The sequence below is a fragment of the Prorops nasuta genome, unplaced genomic scaffold (assembly GCF_024137725.1).
Source record: "Prorops nasuta isolate Cenicafe-Biocafe unplaced genomic scaffold, Cenicafe_Pnas_1.2 PNAS00008, whole genome shotgun sequence".
Classification (NCBI taxonomy): domain Eukaryota; kingdom Metazoa; phylum Arthropoda; class Insecta; order Hymenoptera; family Bethylidae; genus Prorops; species Prorops nasuta.
In genome coordinates this window covers 5581083-5604888 of record NW_027116805.1, presented here as the reverse complement: position 1 = coordinate 5604888, position 23806 = coordinate 5581083, and the positions used below count along the sequence as shown (strand labels likewise).

Genomic DNA, 23806 nt, shown 5'->3' with positions numbered 1-23806 from the left:
TTGTTTTTACTTATGATAATAATAAAAAAGAAAATATTATTTATATAAAATTTTATTCATTACCGAGAATATTTTAAAATTCGAGTGTATACCTGTGAGACTGTTGAAATCGTTTGACACACTTGTAAAATGTTTTCCAAGCAAGGATAAATTTTACAAAGAAAGGATGAGCTTGGTAAATAATAAGAGACCGACTAAGCGAGTGATAAATGTATATTTCTGTCATCAGCTAAATCGAAAGTAGGACTGAAAAGTAACTGCGAGTAAGACAAACAGGAAGCGTATTTGCGGGTCCGTTATCTGAAAGATCGAGGTTGGTATTTTTGGAGATCGCGTTTTACACGATAAAAGCCAAACTCACTTTCGCCGATGCAAAATGCTCTTGCTGCAAGAATTAATGGTTGGCTTTCCTAAAAACCTCTATATATATGCATGCAAGTACATACGTCTGGTTCTACGAAACAATAATATCCTATTATCCAAATCGAATGATTCACGTTACGCTGAAAATCAAAGTCTGAGCGATAATCGGATAATTTCTCGATAAAGTAGTGCAACTATAAAGTTTCGTATCGTGTTAATCCGATAAGAGGCAAACGACTGCAATCCGGCACGCAGCTAAATAATCGGTACTCTCTGCTGAACTCCGTACGATACTCTTTTACCCCCTTTTCCTCTTTATCGTCCTCAATCGTATATGTATATACACATATAATATATCAATACAGAAAATATGACACTGCAATGGTACATATGTGTGTTATTTTAAGATATTTATTTATATCTCTTGAATTTACCAAGGGAGCCATAAAACTTCTGCTCAATACCCAATCATAGAGGAATATGATGCGAACTTGACACATAAAAAAATTAACACCACGTTGCGTATAATTTTATTTATAGCTCCATTGGCAGGGTAATAATATTTTTTTCACCTTTAAAAAAAATCAATAGTAATATTTATATTTCTCCCTAGTTTAGTTTTTCAAGATGCCACTTTTCAAGCGATAACGTACGAGCATCGTGAAGAGTATTGTTCGAACGAATAAAAAAGGGTAAACAATTTATCTATTACAGCACTGACAAAACATGTTGCAATCGACGTGTCATAAACGTGGCACGATACATTTTGTACACTGCACAGTAGCAAAGCTATTACCTTGCACAATAAACTGTTTCTACGCAAGCAGCAATAACGATATAACAATATCTATTAAATAAAATTACGCTTCATTCGTTTTTATGGCCAATTAGCAAATATATACATTTTAAAATTCTTTCTGTTAATTATGCCGAGAAAGTAAGATTTCAGGGTAAGGTTAAACAGTACAAGGCATTTAAAAGTAATTCTCTAAAGACGATAGATAAATAGACATTAAATAAGATGTAATATAACAATAAGAGGATAATATTTTTTGTGCTGAGAATTTCTACCAACTATTTACTTTTATTTCAAGAGCATATAACGCAACAGAAAATGCTATAAGAAAGATTTTTTTTATTCAAATGGTACAATAGAGAATTAATTTTGATAAAAATAGCTTATGACTAATAGCTAACATGTGTGTAAACAGTTCAATGATCTCACGATGTTTCCGAAGATGCTCGAATATTTAATATTTATGACGGGATTGCTCTTATAAGATTATTCCATTTTTTAATCGATACATTTTTATAAAAAAAGAAACACCCATTAAAACCGGCAGACGAAGGTTACAACATTTAACCGTTTGCTCGTAAAATAAGAAGGAAAATGAATTCTTTTTTGCATTTATTTAATATTACAATAAGTGCCTGTAATTAAAAACAGCTCACAACGTTGATTAAATGTGCCCAGTAAAAAGGCGAGCTTGGTAAATATTATTAAATTAAAGACGTTTGTCTCGATGATCAATGCCAGTAAAACCGAAGGTAGTTTTTCCATTAGTTTCGAAAGATTATGTAATTATACCTAATAATTGGATAAATGCATTGTTGTGTTAGCAAGTTAATTAGAAATCCGCATGAATGGAAGGAGATGATAAAACGTAGTGGGGAGGTTGAAAAATCTTCCACTCGAAAGTCTCGAGATTCCAAATGCTGATGTCAGTGCAGGTTAAGCCAGACCCTTGACAGTTTTGTTATTTACATCTTCTAACCTTTTTTGCTTGTATTATTATAGTATAGCATAGTTTTACAACGCGTAAAGTGAGTTTACGGCGTTATAGTCGGCTCAATTACAACATTACTCATTTCTAATATTAAATTATTACTCGAATTTTACTCAATACTTCGAGAGAGAAACGAGCGCGGAGGTAACTTTTTTTTTTTAAATAAATCGCTTATTATTTTACCTCAAGGAAATTTCCAGTGGAATTTTTTTACTTCGTGGTTGAAAATATAAGCAAATAATACTAATATTTCAATGCGTAGTTGAAATTTATACTTATGGCAATGGTATTTCGTCTATACATATTAATATCGAACGTTTCATTAGTTGGAATTATGAGAACAATGAGAACTATGTAGGTGTGAGCGTTAGCATGACTAAATTATTAAAATTTATACACAAATATTTTGGTTGGCAAACAATTATTAAGGCTTTGAATAAAAGATACTATTTGGAAATATTGCACTGGTTTATTCATTTAATAAAAATACAGTATAGCAATAATAAAAGTGAATATAACAATAATCGTAACAAATATTAGTGTATTCTTAAATTAATACCTATTTTCTTTGTGTATACTGCTTATTAAAAAATATTATAATTTTTCTTTCATTTACACAATTATAAAATTCCTTAATTAATATGCAACTTGAAAATCTTGTAACGAATGAAGGAATTCGCGGTACACGTATGGCGATGCGTTTATGCGAATAAATTTGTGCAAGTTAGAATTCTCAGTAGGATAAACTAATAATAAAACTTCTAGATCGATCTGCCTTATAAATAGATATAGGCTATTTTTACAATTTAATTAACCTTTACCGCTAAATTACGGCAGATGCTTACATTTTTGCAATTCACATTTCTACTTGAGTTAATGAAATAAATGAATCATGACTTTTCAAATCGTACAAATTAATGCATTTTTATCGTTAAACCTCGAGTGCTATGACTTTCTACCATCGGGTTTAATAAGATTTAAAAGCGCTAATTTGCTACCCATTTAGTTCATTAATCGACACTATTCATTATAAGTATAATTTTCTCTCGATGAATCTCGGTCACTGTGCGAAAAATTAAATTAAACGAAATATAAAATACTGAGTGCTATAGTCAAGTAACACGAATAAATCAACAGTAATATGCAGTTGCTATACAAAACCCCTGTATACTTTGTTAGAGGGATTGAAACGAGTTTATCTATGGAATCGGCAAAGTGCATTGAACTATTAATTATATAATAATAAAAAAAACAATACTTTGAATTCTGATTTGCTAACGAAGCCTATCAGGATATGGCAAGGCATGATCGAGGAATAAGAAAAATTTAGCTTGGAATTCATGGTTGTCTTAACAGGGAAACTACGGTAAAATAAAATAAGCAAATATATACACACAGACGGGATATCAAAACAGGAAAGATAATTTTTACAAATGACAAGTGGTAAGAGGAAAGAAGCAGAAAATTGAAATAATAAAAAACGGATAATCGTGGAGCGGATGTTTAAAATAACGACGAAAAAGCGATATATAATCCCTGCTCTCCTTATAAGACGACATAAATAAAATTAAAAAGCAGGAAGAAGATAGATTTGCTAGGAGTGGAGGGAAGAGTAAAAAAGAAAGGAGTGATATTTAAAAATTAAGGAGGCCAAGAGAGCGTGTAATGGAATAGGGTGTAATGCTGATTGGAGTCGGTAATGTTGGAAGTTGCAGAGCGGTGGGGGAGAGTGTCGAGGAAGCTACGTTACGAGCAGTGACGAGTAGAGCCGACTGAAAGAAGTAGGGATTCGGTAAAGTTCGGCAAGTGTGTCAGAGCGGTTCGTGCGAGATCGGGCGAGGTCGGTGGTTTTCGAGTGATCGGCGCGCCGCCGGGGCCGGTTCGGTTCGTATCTCGTTCAGCTGAGAGAGAACAGAACTGAGCTGTTCTGAAATTGAATAGTGGTATATTGGCAACTGGCAAGAAAAGCCAGGCAGGGGCTGCGGCAGCCAGTCAGTCTCGTCGGCACTCGGCACGCTCGCCGCGACGATAGCGAAGAATTGTTGTAATTCTAGTCTACCATTCGTATTATATTTGAGTGCTTCGTTGGTTGTCCGCCACTCGGTTAATAACGTAGCATGTGCCCACCAGTTCACGATCACGTATACGTTTACCTGCCGCACCATCAGCCTCACAATAAACTTGTCTCCTACGGCTACCGTTAGGATCTTTCTCCCTTTCCTACTTTTGGCCAAGTGCTCTTTTTCTCACCTATCCCGACGCGCCAAATCGTTCTCTCTTTTTCCATTTCTCTCGCCTCTCTCCCTCTCTCCTTCGTTCTTCTCTCACAGCACAACTTCCCCTCCAACCCCCGTGAATGCCCAGACGACCAACTTTACACGCCGCTTGCTTCAGATCGTGCAGTGATATGATATTCTTTTGGATATTCCAGTGAGTCGTTTTTATCACTCGGTGGTTTGCTACGTTTCCTTCGCACACGTGTCCCGATAGTGAAGTGCCTTCGCAAGTTGTTATATTTTCCGTCCTCTATGTTTGCTTAGGAAAGAGAGAGAGAGAGAGAGAGAGAGAGAGAGAGAGAGGGGGGGGAGACGTGAATTGGAGTAAATAAAAATTATATTGTCCGGATATATAAATATAAAGAGAGGAGAGAGCAGAGAGAGGGAGAGAAAGGAGCAAAAAAGGGTGCAAAGAAAATAGTGAGAAGACGAAAAGTCTCGAAAGCTAAATTGGCTGTTGAAACGAAAGAAACTACCTGACACCGTGCGAGATGAGTTGCTGTAGTAGTGCCCCAATCGTGCCGCAAACTTGCGAGACTTTGCTCAGCAAGTGTGAGGTTCCGATCATCGACCTCGCACACATGGGTAAGTGTCAAAACTTTTTTCTTATTCCAACTCTTATTCAGTTATTTTCTAGCCTTGCCATGCTCGCCTTTTCAAATCTCCTTCACGAGTCTCGTCTATGTACACTGGCAACACTGCTTATTCACCAAAATTCTACCGTTCTTTTCAGCCAACATACTATGAATTCTAGGATTCCACTTGAGTGACATCGTTGGTCATTGTAACCCAAGCAGACCTCTTACAATGCGTTATTGTATCATAAACAAATAAACTCTTCATCGCGAGAAGAGCTTTAGATGAGTTAAGATGAATTTTGTAAAATAAATTGTGAAACTGGAGAATGAATTCAGGGCGAATACGAGCTGGTGTCCAATTAGATGGAAGTGATAATTCTGTTAATAATTGTAATGGCCGTTAGTCATGATTATTCATTCTTCTGTTGAATAAAACTTTGTTCAGCGTTCGGCAGGAAAAGCTGACTGCGATATTCCAAAATTACTCAACATTCGAAATACTAAACACACGCTCGGGTAGCATAAAGTCGTGCTATTCTGGTGCCTGATAATGCGTGCGCGCGATTCGATTGAAAAATGTTACCTCGGCGTGTGCAGAAATTTTGATGAGACGTTACTGATGACACTCGTCGTATCATAAAGTAGCTTTGACATTACTTATCTGCGATAAGTCGCCATGGCGTGTGGTGTGGTCATTGAAAATATAGCGAATTATAATGTACCTCCTCGTTCATTTCTGATCTCGGAGAAAATTTACATATCCAAAAATTGTTAGCACGTGCGAATATAGAATTCTAATGATTCTCGATCGTTCCTTATGTTTTATATACAAGTCCATGCACACATGTGTGTGTAAGCTCGCACGTGTACGACAATGTTAATAAACGTCACTATTATGTGTAGCGTGAACCGTAGTGGAATCCCAAGCTGTTCTTCGTCGATACACGCGCATATATAGAGCAGTAAATGCTTCAAAGCAAATGCATACCAAGACAAAAGAGTATATGAACTTTGCTTTTATATGTCAGCCAACTTCGTAGAACCTCGGAAGGGCTTCTAAATATAGTATAGGCTCAAAGTCTACACGTGCGAGTAGACGGGTTTTTTGGGCAAACTATTTAGCAAGAAGCGAAACCTCTCATTAATTAGTTGGAAGGAACTCTGCGGGATTTCTTTGGATGAGAATACCGGCGTACTCGAGTCTTTGTACGAAAGCTCCAAGAGTAAATACGCAATCTAGTATCGACGTATCCTACATGCATTTATCATCGGTGGAACGATAAGGACGTGGCACGAGGAATCATTGATTTGTTCGATTAGATGGGAAACAGAGATTGCAATAGTAATATAAAAGCTTGCTAGCCCATTCATGAGCTTCGGGGAATCAATCGAACGGAGGAGAAAGTACAAGAGAATCGTTAATATTTTCTACGTACACTCCATTTAAAACATCAGATAAGTCTATCTCGAAAGTGTTAATGTTATCACTTATCAGCTTCCTGCTAAGCCTTCTTTTATATTGATCCAAGGATCATCTTACTTGTAAAGATCCGGGCTCCGAGTTGTTTGTGTTACAAATATAACGCATTACAGCAAAGAGCTATATCGGATGGAGAGGCTGTAATGGATGCTGAAAGATGAAAATAAATGAAATTAATAGTGGCTAGTGCTTTGGAGAAAGAGTTTTAGTGGCTGTTTGAGAAGTAACTAGGCCAGGCATGAAGCCAGATATTGAAACAAGCGAGTTGACAGAGGTAGAGAGAAGCGGTGGTGACGCAAATGAGCAGAAGAAGCTGAACACAGCATGTGTATACATATATTAATGTACGTACAGGAGAGTATGCATAGCAGTTGTGAGAAATTGCAAATAAGCAAGAAGACGAGCGTTAGATATGTGGAGTACAGACGTTTATATATATACAAGTAGAAGTGAGAGAATCGAGAAGCCATAGTTGTACATATAGATAACTTGTAGGGAAATAGGCAAATGAGACGTAGTCGGTATATCGGTAGGCGAATTAGCGGGAAAAAATAGTGCGACTGGTCACGTAATTGCGAGTAAATCGGTATAGATAGGTAAACAGGAAAAGTAAGCAGGACGGAGAGTGGACGAACAAGCAGGCAATGTGTCGGAAAAGACTACTGGCTATCCTGGCGAACACTCGGAGCACGGCGAACAGGCCAAGCAAGCAAGCAGGCAGGCGAACAGACCGAAAGATGGACAGACAGGCGCCTGGCTGCTACCTCGGGATCGACGATCCGTTGAGGTCAGAGCCCCTCTTGTCTCTTACAAAGAAAGGGCCCCTTCCCTTTGCGAATCACCGTCATCCATACAGGATGTTGACCATGCTCTACCATTCATTTGACAATCTTAGTCTTTTTTTGTTTCGACTCATCATTACCGAGCACCATCCGCCTTACCGAACACTACGTTCTCTTCCTAGCTCTCTTCCCTTGGAAATGTTGTCATTCTACGCCAAACTCATTGGCATAATTCGCCTCGACGGAAAGCTAGCTTCATTCGTGTAGATAAATGACCGTGACAATTCAAAACTGTCTTGATCGAAGGATTTGATTATCAAGTTTTGACCTTGAGATGATAGTGTTTGAAAAATAGTGTTAAACGTTGGTATTTTGAAGGATAGGTTGCGTGGTTTTTTGAGAAGATTTGGATATCGAGTGGTGATTGAATACTATAATGGAAACACGTTTTCTGTCGCGTGCAAGACACGCGTGGAAGTCGATTTCCTGTACGTTTATATCTTTGTTCTCCATTAGGCCGCAACGGATAAAGGGATAAATGGCCTTTGAGAGCTGGCCGGCCCACGGGCCACGTCCAGTCAGAGATAAAGATACTAGAGGAATAATGGTAGGAGAAGAGGCCGACGCAATTCACTCAATTTCAACTGGACCGAGTCGCTACTATAATCGCGCTCGAGCGCTATAAACATTAATCAAATCGTCAGATGTGTGCTATATCTTGTTGTACAGCAAACAATTGTAATTTCTGCATTCGCATACAAACGATCAAATCTTTACGAAGCGTCTAAAAATGAAGACGAGCAAAATGAGAAATAATCATTTTCATTCAAAGTATTTTTCGATTCCTCCAGATTAAATTTTGAGGAAAATAATAGTGAAATATTATTGAATGAATGTATTGGTATACAAGAAACGATTAGTAATGATGAATGTTTATTTTCTTGTACTAAAAATTGTTATGGACGAGATTTCTTGTCACTGATGCAATTTTGTAATTGCAAAGTGCACGATGATACATTTTTCTTTCGTTGACCGATAAGCAAACTAGAAAATTAATTACAAGTTTTCATGAACAATGATATACGATTGTGTTCTCAAACTTTAGTCGAGGATCAGCTGTACGTATCTGCTTTGTTTGATATTTTGAAGAAAAAAAGTTTGAGACTCGTGTTAATTGAAAAGTTTATTTCGTATATTCGCGAATAGTGGCAAACACGTGTACACAGTATGCCTATGTTTTTGCCAATTATGATGAGACTCGAATACTGGAAATACCCAACGCTGGAGATAATGTTCAGACCACTTGAAGAAAATTCCAGAAAATCCAACTGCTGAGTATTCGAATCGAGAAACAATCATTTTCAGTTCAAAGTCGTCATTTTCAGCGATATATATGTTTAAAAATCTACGAAACAAAGTTCTTCGCGTGTCACGAGTCGCGGACGTATAATTAATTTTGCTCGGTAACTTATTCAGTTATTAACCACACATTGTAAGGACCTTTGTTGCGTGTTTAAACGCAAAGTTTCTTTTGCATCGCATATATGTGATTTTCTCTTTTATCGCGAGTGCTTTTCCGTTTTGCATTTATCATGCAAATGGATCTCATCAGTCCGTTGAAAAAATATATCTCCTACAAGTCGGATGGATTTATTGCTCGTGATATATCAATTGTTAATTTTAGCGAAAGACGCGAAGAAGCTGCCTCGAGCTTTGCTCGAAAGCATTTTACGTATACGTACAGGAATTTAAACTTTCTTCGATATGAATTTTTACTGCCCTAAAACTTTTTCTTTAAAATCAAGAATTATCAAAATAATTTTGTACGACGACGAAGCAGTGTTTAAAAATTTGCTTGAAATAATTACGTAGGAGAAGAAAACCTCGGTAGGGAAGAGGATTGCTCGACTCGACTCGACTCGACTCAACTCGACTCTCTTCTTCGGCATACCGGTATTTTGAAATATTACAAGGTTACAAGATTTAGATATGCGCTGCGTAAATTTTAGCGTTCCTGTCGATTACGAAATTTTACCGAAGCATAGCACCTTTTATGTAATTCTTCAGGGCACTCCCGTGTCATTCGAGGAACGAGTGAAACTTCGCTATGGGCCTGTTCTTTTTCGCTCCGATGCGATCAATTGGAATGAGACGAGCATATATATATATATATATCGTCCATCTCCTTCCAACTCATCATTGTACTAATGCAGCAGTGCAGTGAAAGAGAACAGACCTAATCACTAAGACGACGAGCTAGCTCTCTTCGAGCGAGCTTGAATCACAAGTAAAACGCCATAATGAAGCAGTGGCGTAATGATTGTTACGGGGAGATAAATTTGGAGGAGTAGAAAAAATAAAGGGACGCCCCTGATTGGCACTCTTGGTCAAGGCTGTTGATTTACATCGTTTACATGCCGTTACGATATACTCGCAGCTCGATCGTCACGCTTATTTCACGTGGCGGCCATGATACAAGTTATACTACAGTTAATGTAACGTTTGACGTTTGAAGAAATATGATTCTATCCCAAACACCGAGAGTAGGATTTAATTCCCGTGGGAGTCACTCTGCTCTATCGCCTTCTCTCGCTTTATTGGTGTGAGTGTCTATTTTCTCATTTTTTCAATTCACAGTCTAGTACGTATTAAATCGAAGAGTCTCTTATTAAAACTTTAAACACCAGTTTTAACCAGTTGGCAAACCGGCTTCCAGGCAATTTGATTTAGTCATCTACTTGTAGTACTGTACACTGGATATGGCCTACGAATACAAAGATTTTCCTCGATCAGTGTAATCCCTTGAATATCGTTATATATATAATTTTGGGTTATTTATTTTAATCTCATTTGTGCAAATCTTATGGAAAATTTCTGGCATCGTTTATTGACCCAAATGACAGCTATATGTATTAACGTTCTCTCTCATTAATATTTAAACAAGAGTACCAAACAACCTGTTGAAAAGACGTGACTTTTGTGAATCTTGCTGAAAGTTTCTTTTATCTTGAGAATCTTGAGTCTTCCAAAGCCTTCGTTCGCAGAACCAGCAGGTTTTTTCTTCTCGAACGCAATTACGTAAAATCACAAACGAACTATTTGTTGTAATTTAATTATTGAAACGTCACGATGCTGATTTTCTAATTGCATACTCTGTAATCGTTTCGTGCAAGGGTAAACGTTGATGTGTAAGGTGAAATTTTTGCTATTTTTTTTAAATATTTTAAATATAAAAAATGTTTTCCCTCGAAACCGTTTGACGACTGTTTGTTCGTTGTCGAATGTGTACGATGCAGGAAATGTAAAAACTGCGTGATACTCGGTATAATTACTACGTTTCATGCTTTGTTGATTAGACTTTTTGTGCTGGATACAAAATGTTTTCATAACAATATATTGACTTATCTGACGTGACTGAGACATTAAAATTCTTTTCAGATACTGTTCAGGAACACGTTCATTTCCGACAATTCGTAACGCTACGGTATTCCACGTGTCAGTTATACACGTTTTACCACTGCGACAATAAACTATTTCCCTGACATTACGATACACCTTTGGATTTACACAAATTTTCATTTTTACGACTAGAAATTATTTCGTTAAAACCACTGCAAACAAACTCATTGTTACATGGGCATTTGAAAAATCTAGAATTCTTAAGGGCATTTCGTAATGTGTGTGTTGTATGTAATATAAAATATGACATAGATAAGAAGACTCGTCCACATTTAAATAGGTGTATTATACTCAAAAATGTTTTCCCATAATTTTATTGATAAACTTGATTAACACATTTAGTGACCAAGCCTACATTGTTTTCTGTTAATTAATTCATGATAACTCTCAACAGCTGATAAGAAATAATAACTGTATGGAATGTAGTAACCATCTGTAGAAAACAATTTTGAAAATATGATTTCGTTCGAAATCTAAACAAGCCTATTAATAACACGAATATGCTTTTTCCTGCTGACGCATGTCAATCGATAAATTCCCTACAAATGTTAATTCATTAAATTATTATATATTAACATGTTAAGTTTGCGAAGATTAGATATCATTGTAAATTTGTAATGCTTGCAAGAAAAACTCCAAGCTCATTCGAAGACGGCTGTTTATTTAGACGAGGCACGTGAGATCACGTAAGTGTATTAAAGTAAAAAACAATGATCGTATGTAGATAAAAACTGGATTATTCTCTATAAACTTAATAATTCATAACTACTGAAATACACCATTATTCTCAAAAAATTGTTTTGCAAGAACTGTAATGAGACCATAAAAACTTTCATTATATTAAAACAAAAATGATTCGATTAATATTGTACATATATATTTTTCCGATAATAGGTACTTGTAAATTATAATTCGGTACCAATTTAATACTGTACACATCCTTAAACAATAAAAATAACAAAAATACAAAAATAATACTTTTATATACTAATTTGGTAATAGAACATTAACTAGAAATACCATTTTCAATTACATAATAATAATTGAGAAATTATTGAAAAGCGAAACAAACAATTCTGAAAATTATTTTTTAAATGACAATACAAACTTTCTTTTTCATCCAAAGAAACGTTGGGCATTCAACATTTGTAAAAATACAAATAAGCAAACGTAGAAGTTTGTATATTTTAATGAAAGATACGAGAACAAAGGAAGGAAAAGTGATTGGTGATCATAATAAGAAAGATAAATTGATAATAATTTTGAAAGAGTAAACGTAAATGAGTTTAAACACCTGTAAATATATATACGTATATATATATATATATATATATACTATACGTATAAGTATGCTCGCAAACGCGATATTGGCAGCTTACGTAGCGACTGACGCAGCGCACTTTACACGTGTGAATAATCACGACGTATGTACTACATATACAGATGCTTACGCTTAAATGCAATGGAATAAATCGCAGGCTGACATAAAAATACACGCAGCACACTTTTCATTGTCATTGCCGGCTCTTATCAATCGAAAGCACCACCAATCATTTCAATTGATTTTCAAGTATATTCGTGTGCTTGTAATTTATACCTCATCCTTCACCTCCCTTTACTTTAAAACAAGGAAAACTTGCCTTATTCGATGAAAGCACGATAGACACAGTCTCGATATATTTATTCACAGACTAAACATATATTTATTATAAATAGAAATCCAAATTTAAATAGCTAAAAACTTGGATCGTAAGATATTTTTATCTCTTTTCCTATTCCAATCTCAAGGTCATTTAATCTCAATGATTACTCGCAGACCATTATTCTATTTTCCTTCGCGACCGTAAGGCTTCGTCGAGAAGTATAAAGTCACAGAGTGGTCGAAGGTATTATTCAGCGACCGTTGCAATGATACGTGTAAAATATTCGAAATAAAGAGAGCACAATGCGAAGAACGTCTGCTGACTTAATAAACGAATAAAGATATGACAGCCCGCCCCGGCAGATTTATGCACACTGATAACGCTTATTTGAGCTTTAAATTTCACGAGATCGTCTCGAGTTTCAAATCTCGATCATTTCAGCAATTACCTATTGTCGTCTCGAGTCATTACACAGAAAAATTCGTATACGTAAGGTGCTCGACGTACGAATCTCGAGAATCTAAGTTATTTCACCCGAACACTCATCCCTGTACACTCTGATATACGCACCAAATTATTGATTCTTGGTACAAGGTACTGCCCGCTTCTTCAGGATCTTCGCTCGAAATTAATGATCGAGTTACGAAGATACCGTGCTGATAAATATCATTAGCGATTGGGATGTACAGCGTTATCGAGTTATTTAGAATGCCCTCGATCGTTAATAAGAGAAGTGGTCAGTGATTAAAACTCTTTTGGGATCAGATTGGCCTGAGCGGCGCAATCGAGCTCAGGTATCGATTTTGTTCCGCGAATTCGATTAGAAGTTCTTCTGAAATATTGAAAAAAGTATATTTTATAAAAATATTCGAAGATCGCAACTGCGAAAGCTGTCTAACAATGACGAAGAAAGAAGATTAACTATACAGCTTTGTTTTAATTAGTTTATCATTATGCAAAACCAGCTTCCTTCATCAGACATGCATATGTATATTAAAAAGACTGGATAAATATTATACCTTTTTATATTTATCAGTGGAGAAGAAAAAAAAGTTTACTCGATAAATAAAATATTGTTATAACTAGATAAAAATTTATACACCTAGCACGTATCTACATAAGTGTCTCTGCAATTACGATTCCACTATCTGATCTTATCTTGCACGTGAATTCTTGACGAAAAAATAAATGCTTCTCCTTTTTGTACAGTGATCGATGCTATTAAATATTAACACCAAAGTTACACGTAGATGAGAGCGAGTCGCAAGTATCGTAAGATCAGAAAACTGGATTTTATTCTCACGTTTTACTTTTTCATGCAATTGACAGCTCGAGACAATAAATATTCTTGCATGCGCATATCGGTGGAACGCACGTTGATATGGTTAAACCGCATAAAGGACCAATTACACTTTTTCTTTTTTGCATGTAAACATTTAAAACACGGGTAATCCGTGGTTAGGAAAAAAAGAAGGTCGAATAAAACGTTCCGAAGGGAAACGTTTCACCTTGGACCTTAATTTTAGTGTCTCATGGGCACAGAATTTGCTCAGCTGTGTTAAATAAGTAGCACAGCGAAAAATTATCTTCACGATACTCGAGCATTCGAGTGATTGCTTAAATCAGCCTACGAAGGGCAGGCCAATTACTGCCCTCGATAAAGTGGTTTAAGGTCGTATATCAACTTTCAACTGCACAACCAATGTCTCGAATTACAAAGGAAACGAGTTCTATCCACGAAATCTTGCCGTACCCTCGTTACACTGTAATTTTTTATTTTTTTTTTTTTTGTTGCAAAACAATGAGAAAGGAGGAATGGCTTTAACGCAAGATCAAATTTTAAAATGCGTGCGGTGTAGAATCTAGAGAAAAGCCACAACAGTTTCTCCTGGTACCGACAGACTCTGCCAATACTTTCGCTCAAGTTGTATCACGAATGAGCCTACCTGGATTTCAGTACATGACGTTTTTTGTCGTGCTGCAAAATGTGAAATTCCAACTGTTTTATTTTCTTATATACATTATTATATTATATTGTGTTGTAATTAATGTATACAAGAAATTGGAAAAGCTAATGTACAAAGAAGCTAGACTGATGTTGGTTGGTAATAAAACTATCGAGAGCATTGACAATTTTTTCGTTTAAATTCAATAGTGTGTATCAAGCTGCTTTTACTTATCGCGAATTTTTCAAGCCCTTTTTGCCAGTGCACTAATCATCTTGTAAACATGAGTATAGCGTAATTAAATATTATGAAATATTAACGGAGACTCAATGAGTTCTGTCGTTACATTATAGTAAGCATGACTTGGTAAAAGTACCACTCTATCGTTACATTGATTACGTCATTCTCTATCTCACACCGTATGATCTTATTTCGCAACCCTCATTTGACGATCTAAATTAAAAAAAAAAAGAAAATGCATCGCAGGATATTATTATTATCATAGATATTGGACTTAAATTGCGTAAAAATAAAAAATTCAAATTTATTTTTATATATTTCTGCAATGTATTTGGCATGAGATACTTGAAAGATAAGTATTTTTATTATTATACATTGATTAATTATGTTGAATTTGCAAAAGGGAGTATAAGGAAGAAAAGGCAATACCAGCTATCGTATTTGTAGTATTATACAGAGATACTCTGGATATATATCTGCATAAAAACTTCGTTACACCCTCATTTTCTGAACATCACTGTATCGACAGTCTATAATTGTTACACAATATATAATTATTTTACAGTAGTTGCATCTTTATGAAACAAACGATGATATACTTTTTCAGAATTATATTATATTCTATTTGTAGAAGTTCTCTAACAGGCATTGAAAAAATAAAAGTAACGTGCTTAAAATAGCAACTAGATTATCAGTTTGCCATGGACATGATAGCATTCATTGACAACCAACGTCAAGTACAGATTTAAAATTACGGTTTTCTTTTTATATATGTTTAAAATACGTCATATTTTATTTTTTACAAGTATAAATTGTACAATTACGATATGTTTCCTTATGTTTTAATAAACAAAAAACACGAAGGTTGCGTCATTAGTTTTGTAATAAAATAGACGCGCGCAATGGGTTAAGAAATCATCATCCACTTTTTTATATCAACACACAGTGTCGACACTCGACACTATATTTTTAATCAATATTACTCTGACAGCATCAAAGTTGCAGAAATATTTCAGTAGCTAGAACGTTACAAAGTGACAGAAAGACACATTTTAGCAATATTTCTGATGTATCGCTGCAAGCTCGATGCTGTCGAGTCACTTTTTTCACTTCGCGTTCATTGCACATTAGTGTTAAGATTCATTGTTTTGTGCGACTCGCGTGGAATAATATTTTCGAATGATGCATGCATTGCTATTGCACAAAAAATTGTTTGACTGTTTTTATTGGCTCGAGCGAAGATTGACAAGTCCAAAACTAGTTTGAAACATTGTTTATTTATTTCCAATCGATACAAACTGTTTATTCGTGTTTAGCGGAAGAGAACATATAACGTTTCTAGCTATTCAAGGTTTCGATGAATCATCGTGTGCACGTATAAATCTTGCAAGCATTATCCTCCAACTGTAAAGTGTCGTCTTCCTCGAGGCCTGAGCGAGGTGAATAGTAAAACATTCTAGTAAGGTCAATAGAAAATCAAATTTAGTACATTTTATAAGTATGATCTTACAGCTTAATGTCAAACCTCGTTTAATTCCAACTAGCAGTAATCGTATGAGAATAAAACAGTAATTTGTACATTGCGATTGACCAATTTTAAAATGTAAACCGATGTGACCTAATTTATTGCATAAGTTATTTCTTATTTTTTAAAATCAAATGCCTATTAATTAATTAAATATCCTTTCTCGTGTGTATAATCCTGAGTATGTGGAAAAAAATTGGATCAGCTATTTGATATTAAATATTAAAAGATACAATGTTTGCACAAGGATTAAAATGATAAGAAAAGATGTGTTAATGAAAAGTTTGAGGAGACAAAATTATATTTATGTCGCGAAGAAATTTATTATGTTTCAAAGTGTCTTTGCTGTTTTGAATTAAATGCATTTGTTTGTTCCAGGCACGGAGAGATGCCCCCAGAAAGGTGTTGTCAAACAAGTGGCCTCTAAGCTGGTGCGCGCACTTTCCGAGAAAGGATTAGCGCTACTCGTTAATCACGGAATTCCGGAATGCAAGGTACACAGATTTTTTGCCACTTGGAATCAATTTCGTTTGTTCCATTCATCGACGCAACACTTTTTTACCTGCTCGCTTTAAATTACTTCAATTTGTGCCTCCAATAATTTCTTTTCCAGATGAAAGCGGTATACAGGGCCTTAGATATGTTTTGCGAGTTGCCAGAAGATCTAAGAGACAAATATGAACGAAATACGGAGACGAATCACGGCTACGTAAAACCAGGAGTGGAAAAGTAATTTGATTTTTATGTGAAAAATCACTACTCTATTTATCATTCTCATATTTTAACTCTTCTATGTCCCTCAAGTGTGAGTCATTCAACTATTTACTAATCTTCGCATCTAAGTGATAATACAAATGTTAAAATAATGTATGTGGCAGAGAAAAGAAGTTAAGGTTAGAAGCGTTAATAAGGTTTCGGTTGAAACATATTTTATACTTTTATATTATATTAATAGCTTAAACATTGGAATAGAAGAATAATGATAAAAATTAAATATTTAATATTTGGTAGAGCTTCAAAACTATGTGCTACGAATTATACAACTCAAAATCTGAAGAAAAACACATAAAATCTCATACATGTTTGATTTGAAGCTCGAAAAATGTTACAGTCAAACTTCAACTACATTTTGAACGATTAATGTATAAAACGATTGTGTAATTACGAGATTTTTAATGTTCTTAAAATTATAAACAAAATTGTAAGATCAAATGGTAACTCGATATGTATAACAGTAGCAGTTGTAAATCATTGACTTTTTATTTAAAGCGTTTACGACCCATAGTTGCATATCTTCATTGGGATTTATTTTTTGCAGATTTTCGGAGGATCGTGAAATTAGGCACGCATTCAACATTGCAGGATGCGACGGAGCTCTACCGAAAGCCGAGGTTCCCGAGTTCCAATCAGCCGTTGAAGAATTGGCTAGAGATTTCAAGCAACTGTCAGCAATGTTATTAACAGTAATTTTCTTCTACACCATATCATATGACAGATATAGATATTATAATTCGATATCAATGTATTAATGGACATTCGTATTGTAGGCCTTAGCCATAGGTCTCGAGCAACCTCCCGACTTTTTTCTGTCAAAACATGCCCATATGCTAGGTCCAGATAATGGATCAACTTTAAGACTTCTTTATTATCCGCCCCTGGCCGCACCAGAATCAGGACTGACTCGCTGTGGTGCTCATTGTGACTTCGGGACTTTCACTTTACTTGCGCAGGTATTGGATTCGATAATTTGCTGATTTTATATTTGTAAGCTCCGAGCAATCATAGCAATTTTCTTTTCACGCCAATAACACAAATTTATATTGCTGCAACAATTATTTCTTTGAGACCATTCTTCACCCAGCAAACACAGTATTGCATGTAACGCGTACTCGACGCTCTTGTAATTTCCTACACAACAATACAAATGCAATATATCAAACATGCGTTATGTAACAATTATATTGAGTAGGAAATTACAATTAACCGATGGATTACGCGTAATATTGTGTTTTTTGGAAAAACGAATTTTCTTTGCTGCGTCTCGAATTGAATATTCTTCAAATATCTTGCATATCATTAGTCAGAGTTATAAAAGCTATTAAGAAGAACCTTGAGCTACAGCAGCCCATCCGTAACGACGTAACGTTTTAAATTCTATGCTAGTGCATAGTTTCTGCGTATCGAGTATTAAACTCTATACAAACACAGGCGTTCATTGATTCTAGGAGAAAAGCTACGCTAATTAATTTTCCACCAGTCGTTTGGTTAATAATACAATTTTATGGCTGACATTGGTAAGTTGGTTGTGAAACTTGAGCTGATAATATTGAAATTCGTAGGACTGCGAAGGTGGCTTGGAGATCCAGACACCGTTTGGAGAACGCTGGGGAAGAGTAGGCCATTTACCGGGTGCCATTTTGGTGAACACCGGTGACATTCTCGCTAGCTGGACGAGCGACCAGTTGCCAGCACTTAGACATCGAGTGGTCGTGCCTGAGCATTGTGGCCGTGGTCGACATTCTATTGCTTTCTTCGTACATCCGGATAACCACGTGCCCATTGAACCGCTCGAGACAAAAATCGTCAAGGCCGCTCAAGAACCAGCCCCCTGCCGTCTGCAGAAGAAGAAACGTGGCGTACTTACAGCCTACCAACATCTTCAGCGTCGATTTCGAGAAACTTATGCATCCTAACGATACACTTCCTTCTTGCTCTTCTTCGTCCCGATCCTCTTCTTCATCGTCTTCCTTCACCGAAGCTCCAAGGGTACCAAAAGGTATCTTCGTTCGCGCGCAGCAACGATACGTTCAATTCATCAATCCATTTCGAAAATCTGGCCAGTATTCCTTATTTTATTAAACATAGGTATCAGCTATTGAATTTTAATCCATTCTAATCCAAAATATTCATAGTGGCAATCATCGAAACGCGTATTATTCTTTATTTAATGCTTAATTTATTGAAATGACTGGAGAGAACTATTTTCATCATCCTGGGGGAATTCTTTACCATCGAATAAATAATGTATTATTCATTGTTCAAGAATACTGGTTATGGCGTTAACAGTGGTATTTTTTCTTACCAACTTGGATTCTCAATGGATCGTGACAAATTTGCGACTTTAATGCTGTTCGCGCACAGGACATGCACGTTATATGCGTCAAGTATTCTGAAGAATTTGAAAAATGCTCATCACTTGAGAAAAATTTCGTTTCCGACAGATTAAATATTAATGTCACGCATAAAAATAGTTGCTGCGAGAATAAAGAAGAAATGTATCGAATTGGCGTAATTATTATTGCGTTGGCTGATAATTGAAACGAACTGATTTTAACCGTCAGTCAGGGGCGATGGTTAATTTTTTATGTGTGCTTAAAAAAACATACTTATTATCCTAATGCAATGCACAAAGATGAACTTTAAATCATTTTTATTCCATGGACCACTATTTGTAAAAACTTTTTAGCTACATGTCATAAATTATTTTCATTAGAAAAATAATATCTTTTATTCGTTGATTAACTTTATATTACATAAATAGAAAAATTTCTATTTTTCAGAAACCTTTTTTATAATTGGTTCATATAAAAATGGCTATGGACGTATTTTACATTAGCTGAAATTATTCTAAATATATTGAACTGACGCATTACGGCACAAAATACGAAACTTATCTCATAATTTATACAAACAATGTACATCAATTTGAGTATATATATATAATAAATAAATTTGTACTTAATCTTATAACTATCTTTTCCACTCCTGTATGGTAAATTTCAATGTATAGTATACAATTGAAAAATCAAAATTAATTAAAAATATTTATTTTCTAATTATACAAATATAATATTTTAAAAGCCCGGATTCCATTTTGTTTCTTGGGTTACTTCGTTAGTTTTAAAACAAACTATTATATCACCTGGCATAAAGGATACAGTAGGATCTTCAACCCTAAGACCACATTGTACATCAACTTTAACTGTGTTGACTTCAGTCTTTAAATGTCGCATTGAAGCTAATTTTCCTACAATATCAAATTTACACTGTCATATGGTTTCAAATTTGATGAAAAATACAAATAGTTGCAGAAAGAAAATATAGCTCACAATTGATCAGATTCAATTACCTGTGTGAATAACCTCGCCATTCCGCACTACACGAAAACTTTCGCTTTTTACCAGCATTCCTTTGACACAACGGCATCCAGCAACTTTTACTTTCTTTCGTCTAATATCGATCTCAAATTCTTGTAAAACCTCTGCTTGTCCTTTGAATAAAGAAACAAATAACCCCCAGTAATTGATGGAGAGCATAATGATTAATTGTTTTACCTATTATTTCATCAACCGTCGTTTTTGGTAGTTTCTTATTAATTTCTTCTTTAACACTGTCCACGAGTTTGTATATAACATTCATAAAACGAATTGGTATTCCTTGTTTTTTCGCTTCATCTTGAAGTTTCTTTGGTGCGATTGTATTAAAACAATAAATAATAGCTGTAATCATATTTTATACTATGAATTCTTAAATAATGAAAGACTATAATAAAATAAATAGTGTTTTTAAAAATTACCATTAAACGCTTTGGCTATGTCTACTTCACTCTCAGATAATGGCCCAACACCATAATGTACTACATCCAAACGACAATTTTTTTCTTCGTCATAAGTTTCTACAACATCTAAAATTGCTTCTACGGACCCAAGGACGTCTGCCTTTATTAAAATATTAACGCGAGGTGTAGTATCTATTTCATTTTCTGGTGATATGCGTAACGCTCTATATTTGTTACCAGCTAATCGCTTCTTCAATAATTCTTCTCTATACACCTATGAATATTTTTAATTAATGAAAGATAAGTATCATTATCATAATTTTTTCTAACCAAAATAATATGTAAAATCTTCTTACAGAATAAAATTCTTTATACTTTTCTTTTGAAACTTTGTGGTGTTCTAAACCGATTTTTTCATCTTCTTTAGATTTCCTATATTTTAAAACAGCATTTGCTGCTTGTTCATTTTTTACTTCTAAAATCTCATCACCAGCTATAGGTAGATCTTTCCACCCTATAACTTGCACTGCATCTGACAATGTTGCTTTACTAACAGGCGTCCCTTTATGATCAAATATGGCTCTTACTTTACACCATACCAGACCGCTTACTATATTATGGAAGAAACAGAATTATTTTGAGAATGTATAGTTGAACATATATCTAGTCACGGATAATATTATACTGAACCCCATACCGAGTACAGTGCCTTTCTTTAGTGTTCCACGTTGAATAAGAATTGTTGCCAATTTACCGCGAGTCTGATCTGCAGTAGACTCTATTACAACCGCTTCAACTAATCCTGTCGGGTCACCTTTTAATTCCATTATTTCTGCTTGTGCTACAATGGTATCTATCAAGCCATTTATATTTGTTCCTTTTAAAGCAGATATACTAACAGATTGTACATCACCACCCAATTGTTCAACTACCACGCCATTTTGAGCAAGCATTGTATGCGTTCTTTCCTGAGACACAAAAAATATTATCTATATGTAAATTAACAGATATGAGTACCTGCATATTGTATATTATCACATTATTTATACACTAAATTAATTGAACAATTGCACAAAAATACGGTTGATGCATTAAATATTAAACAAATACTTACAACATCTGCTTCACTCTTATCAATTTTATTTACAGCTACTACAATAGGTACTTTAGCATCTTTTGCCATCTGTATACTTTGTATAGTTTGCTCCATTACTCCGTCATCTGCAGCTACTACCAATACTACAATATCTGTTACTTGAGCACCCCTTGCTCTCATAGTGCTAAATGCAGCATGACCAGGTGTATCCAAAAATGTTACTACTTCACCAGTATCCAAAGTCACTTAATGTATAAAAGTTTCACATGAGATTAGTAATAAAAAAGTAAAAGCTTTGGTATACCTTTCTTTATGCTTTTAATTACCATTAAAAGCACCAATGTGTTGCGTAATACCACCAAATTCAGATTTTACTACCGATGTATGACGTAAAGTGTCTAATAAAGTAGTTTTACCATGATCAACATGCCCCATTATTGTCACTACTGGATGTCTTTTGATTAATGTAGATGGATCAGGTGGAGCCCTGTAGTAAATATTATTTGGTTATAACAGTATAAATAAATTTTATGTTTTATAAGGAGTTAAGATTAATTTTTAGTTAAAATTTATCTTCTACTTACCTTTTAACTGCATCTAAAAATTTCAATTCTTTCTTTGACACCTGTGATTCATTGTTTTGTCTTTTTGTTATAAAGCATTTTGACCCTAGGATTTTTACTGTTTTAAGTAAAATATCTGTTTGACTAATTGGACTATTTGGTGTATATTTCTCTCCTTTTGTAGCAAAAAAGAGTGCCTCACAAATATCATCAATATCTCTTTGCATTACAGATGCTAATTCTGATACAGTTATATCTGGCCATACAGTTACTAAAGGCAATTTTTTTTTTGGACTTATAACTGTATTGAAAGCTACTTTAACCTGGTAATTTCATTAAAAAATTTTTTTAGATAAAAAATTTAATAGCAAAGTAATAAATAGTAAATTATAAAAAAGTTCTTACTTTTTCCTCTTCTGTTACTTTTCTTTTGTAATAGATAGGTGTACTGTGATAAGACTGACAGGATACACATGATATACAAAATACATTAAAAAGCTTGGTTGCTTGGCTCGGCTTTGTAATATTCAATATTAGTTTTGATGTACTGGAAACAATTATAACATGATATGATTAACATTTTTTGATTAATATGTAGTCAAGCATGTTATCTAACAACTGCAGCTACACTGTGATTGTTGTTTTCATTTAATTTAAGTTAATAGTTCATTATACAATTTGCAAATGTAAAATAGGGTAGGCTCTAAATTCCAGCATGTTATTTTCATAAAGAAATATGGCCCTATACACAATAATATTATATTAAGTCCAATGAAAGCATTATATTAATAGCTTCATAAATTGTCAAGTTTTGATAATTAAAAAAGAGTTTAAAGGTTACCTCTCTCTCTAATGAAAGAGGTTAGGCAGTTTTTGTATCTAGTTTAATTTTGGTAGAATTACATTAAACTATGCGACAAGTTACACATATTTTACTAAACTAGATTTAATTACCTTTTTAATGAACAAGTTTTAAAAATAAGTCTAGCCATAGTTTCTTAATGTATTATTTTGAATGGATCACGTTATATACATGTAATATGTGGTGATGAACTTATAGGTTATGTTATTCTTTTTCCACACCACTTGTCAACATGAAAAACGTGATAGGTAATATTGGAGTTAAATGGAGAATTCTATGAAAGGTGTTATAACTCGCGACTGTTCCGTGATGATTGAACAGATGGTAGAATCATAAAATTGGTGAAAAATGAAAAAGAGAACTGGTTTTCCATTTTTTCCTATATTAACTCAGTACTGATTGAGTTATATATAGGAGAAAATCACTTTTTCTGTGTGTAGTTTTTACAAATCCGTCTCAAATTTCTTCAACTATATTTTTTATCCTTCCATTTAAAGTTATGTTTGTTTTTTATTGCATTCTTTTTTTAATTACTTTTATTTTTTTTATGTGTAAAAAATCTGTATTTATGTAACTTTGCCAGATCGATAATACATAGAAGAAAAATGAAAGTAATAAAAATGTAAATATCAAAAGAAAAGAACAAGT

General features: G+C 34.5%; 2 protein-coding genes across 2 annotated transcripts; one reads left to right on the top strand and one right to left on the bottom strand.

The window, feature by feature from the left end:
* The first annotated feature begins 4033 nt into the window (after positions 1-4033).
* LOC136775444 (uncharacterized) lies at positions 4034-19821 on the top strand. The gene is made up of 6 exons (XM_066730214.1): positions 4034-5011; positions 16458-16573; positions 16693-16808; positions 17398-17542; positions 17627-17809; positions 18419-19821. Exons 1-6 carry the CDS (start codon positions 4918-4920, stop codon positions 18770-18772), a joined length of 1008 nt encoding a protein of 335 aa, XP_066586311.1. The 5' UTR covers positions 4034-4917; the 3' UTR covers positions 18773-19821.
* A 102-nt stretch (positions 19822-19923) lies between these two features.
* Positions 19924-23603, bottom strand: mIF2 (mitochondrial translation initiation factor 2). The gene is made up of 11 exons (XM_066730213.1): positions 23251-23603; positions 22702-22843; positions 22318-22619; positions 22060-22220; positions 21752-21978; positions 21335-21605; positions 20994-21247; positions 20656-20911; positions 20414-20578; positions 20209-20349; positions 19924-20106 (listed from the first exon to the last, which is right to left on the bottom strand). Exons 1-11 carry the CDS (start codon positions 23286-23288, stop codon positions 19934-19936), a joined length of 2130 nt encoding a protein of 709 aa, XP_066586310.1. The 5' UTR covers positions 23289-23603; the 3' UTR covers positions 19924-19933.
* Between the last annotated feature and the right edge of the window lie 203 nt (positions 23604-23806).

Coding starts and splice junctions, on each gene's coding strand:
- LOC136775444 (XM_066730214.1), top strand. CDS start 4,918: ATGAGTTGCTGTAGTAGTGCCCCAATCGTGCCGCAAACTTGCGAGACT. Junction 5,012..16,457: donor CATCGACCTCGCACACATGG/GTAAGTGTCAAA, acceptor TGTTTGTTCCAG/GCACGGAGAGATGCCCCCAG. Junction 17,543..17,626: donor TGTCAGCAATGTTATTAACA/GTAATTTTCTTC, acceptor TTCGTATTGTAG/GCCTTAGCCATAGGTCTCGA.
- mIF2 (XM_066730213.1), bottom strand. CDS start 23,288: ATGGCTAGACTTATTTTTAAAACTTGTTCATTAAAAAG. Junction 22,620..22,701: donor AAGTAACAGAAGAGGAAAAA/GTAAGAACTTTT, acceptor TGAAATTACCAG/GTTAAAGTAGCTTTCAATAC. Junction 20,350..20,413: donor GACGGTTGATGAAATAATAG/GTAAAACAATTA, acceptor CTTTATTCAAAG/GACAAGCAGAGGTTTTACAA.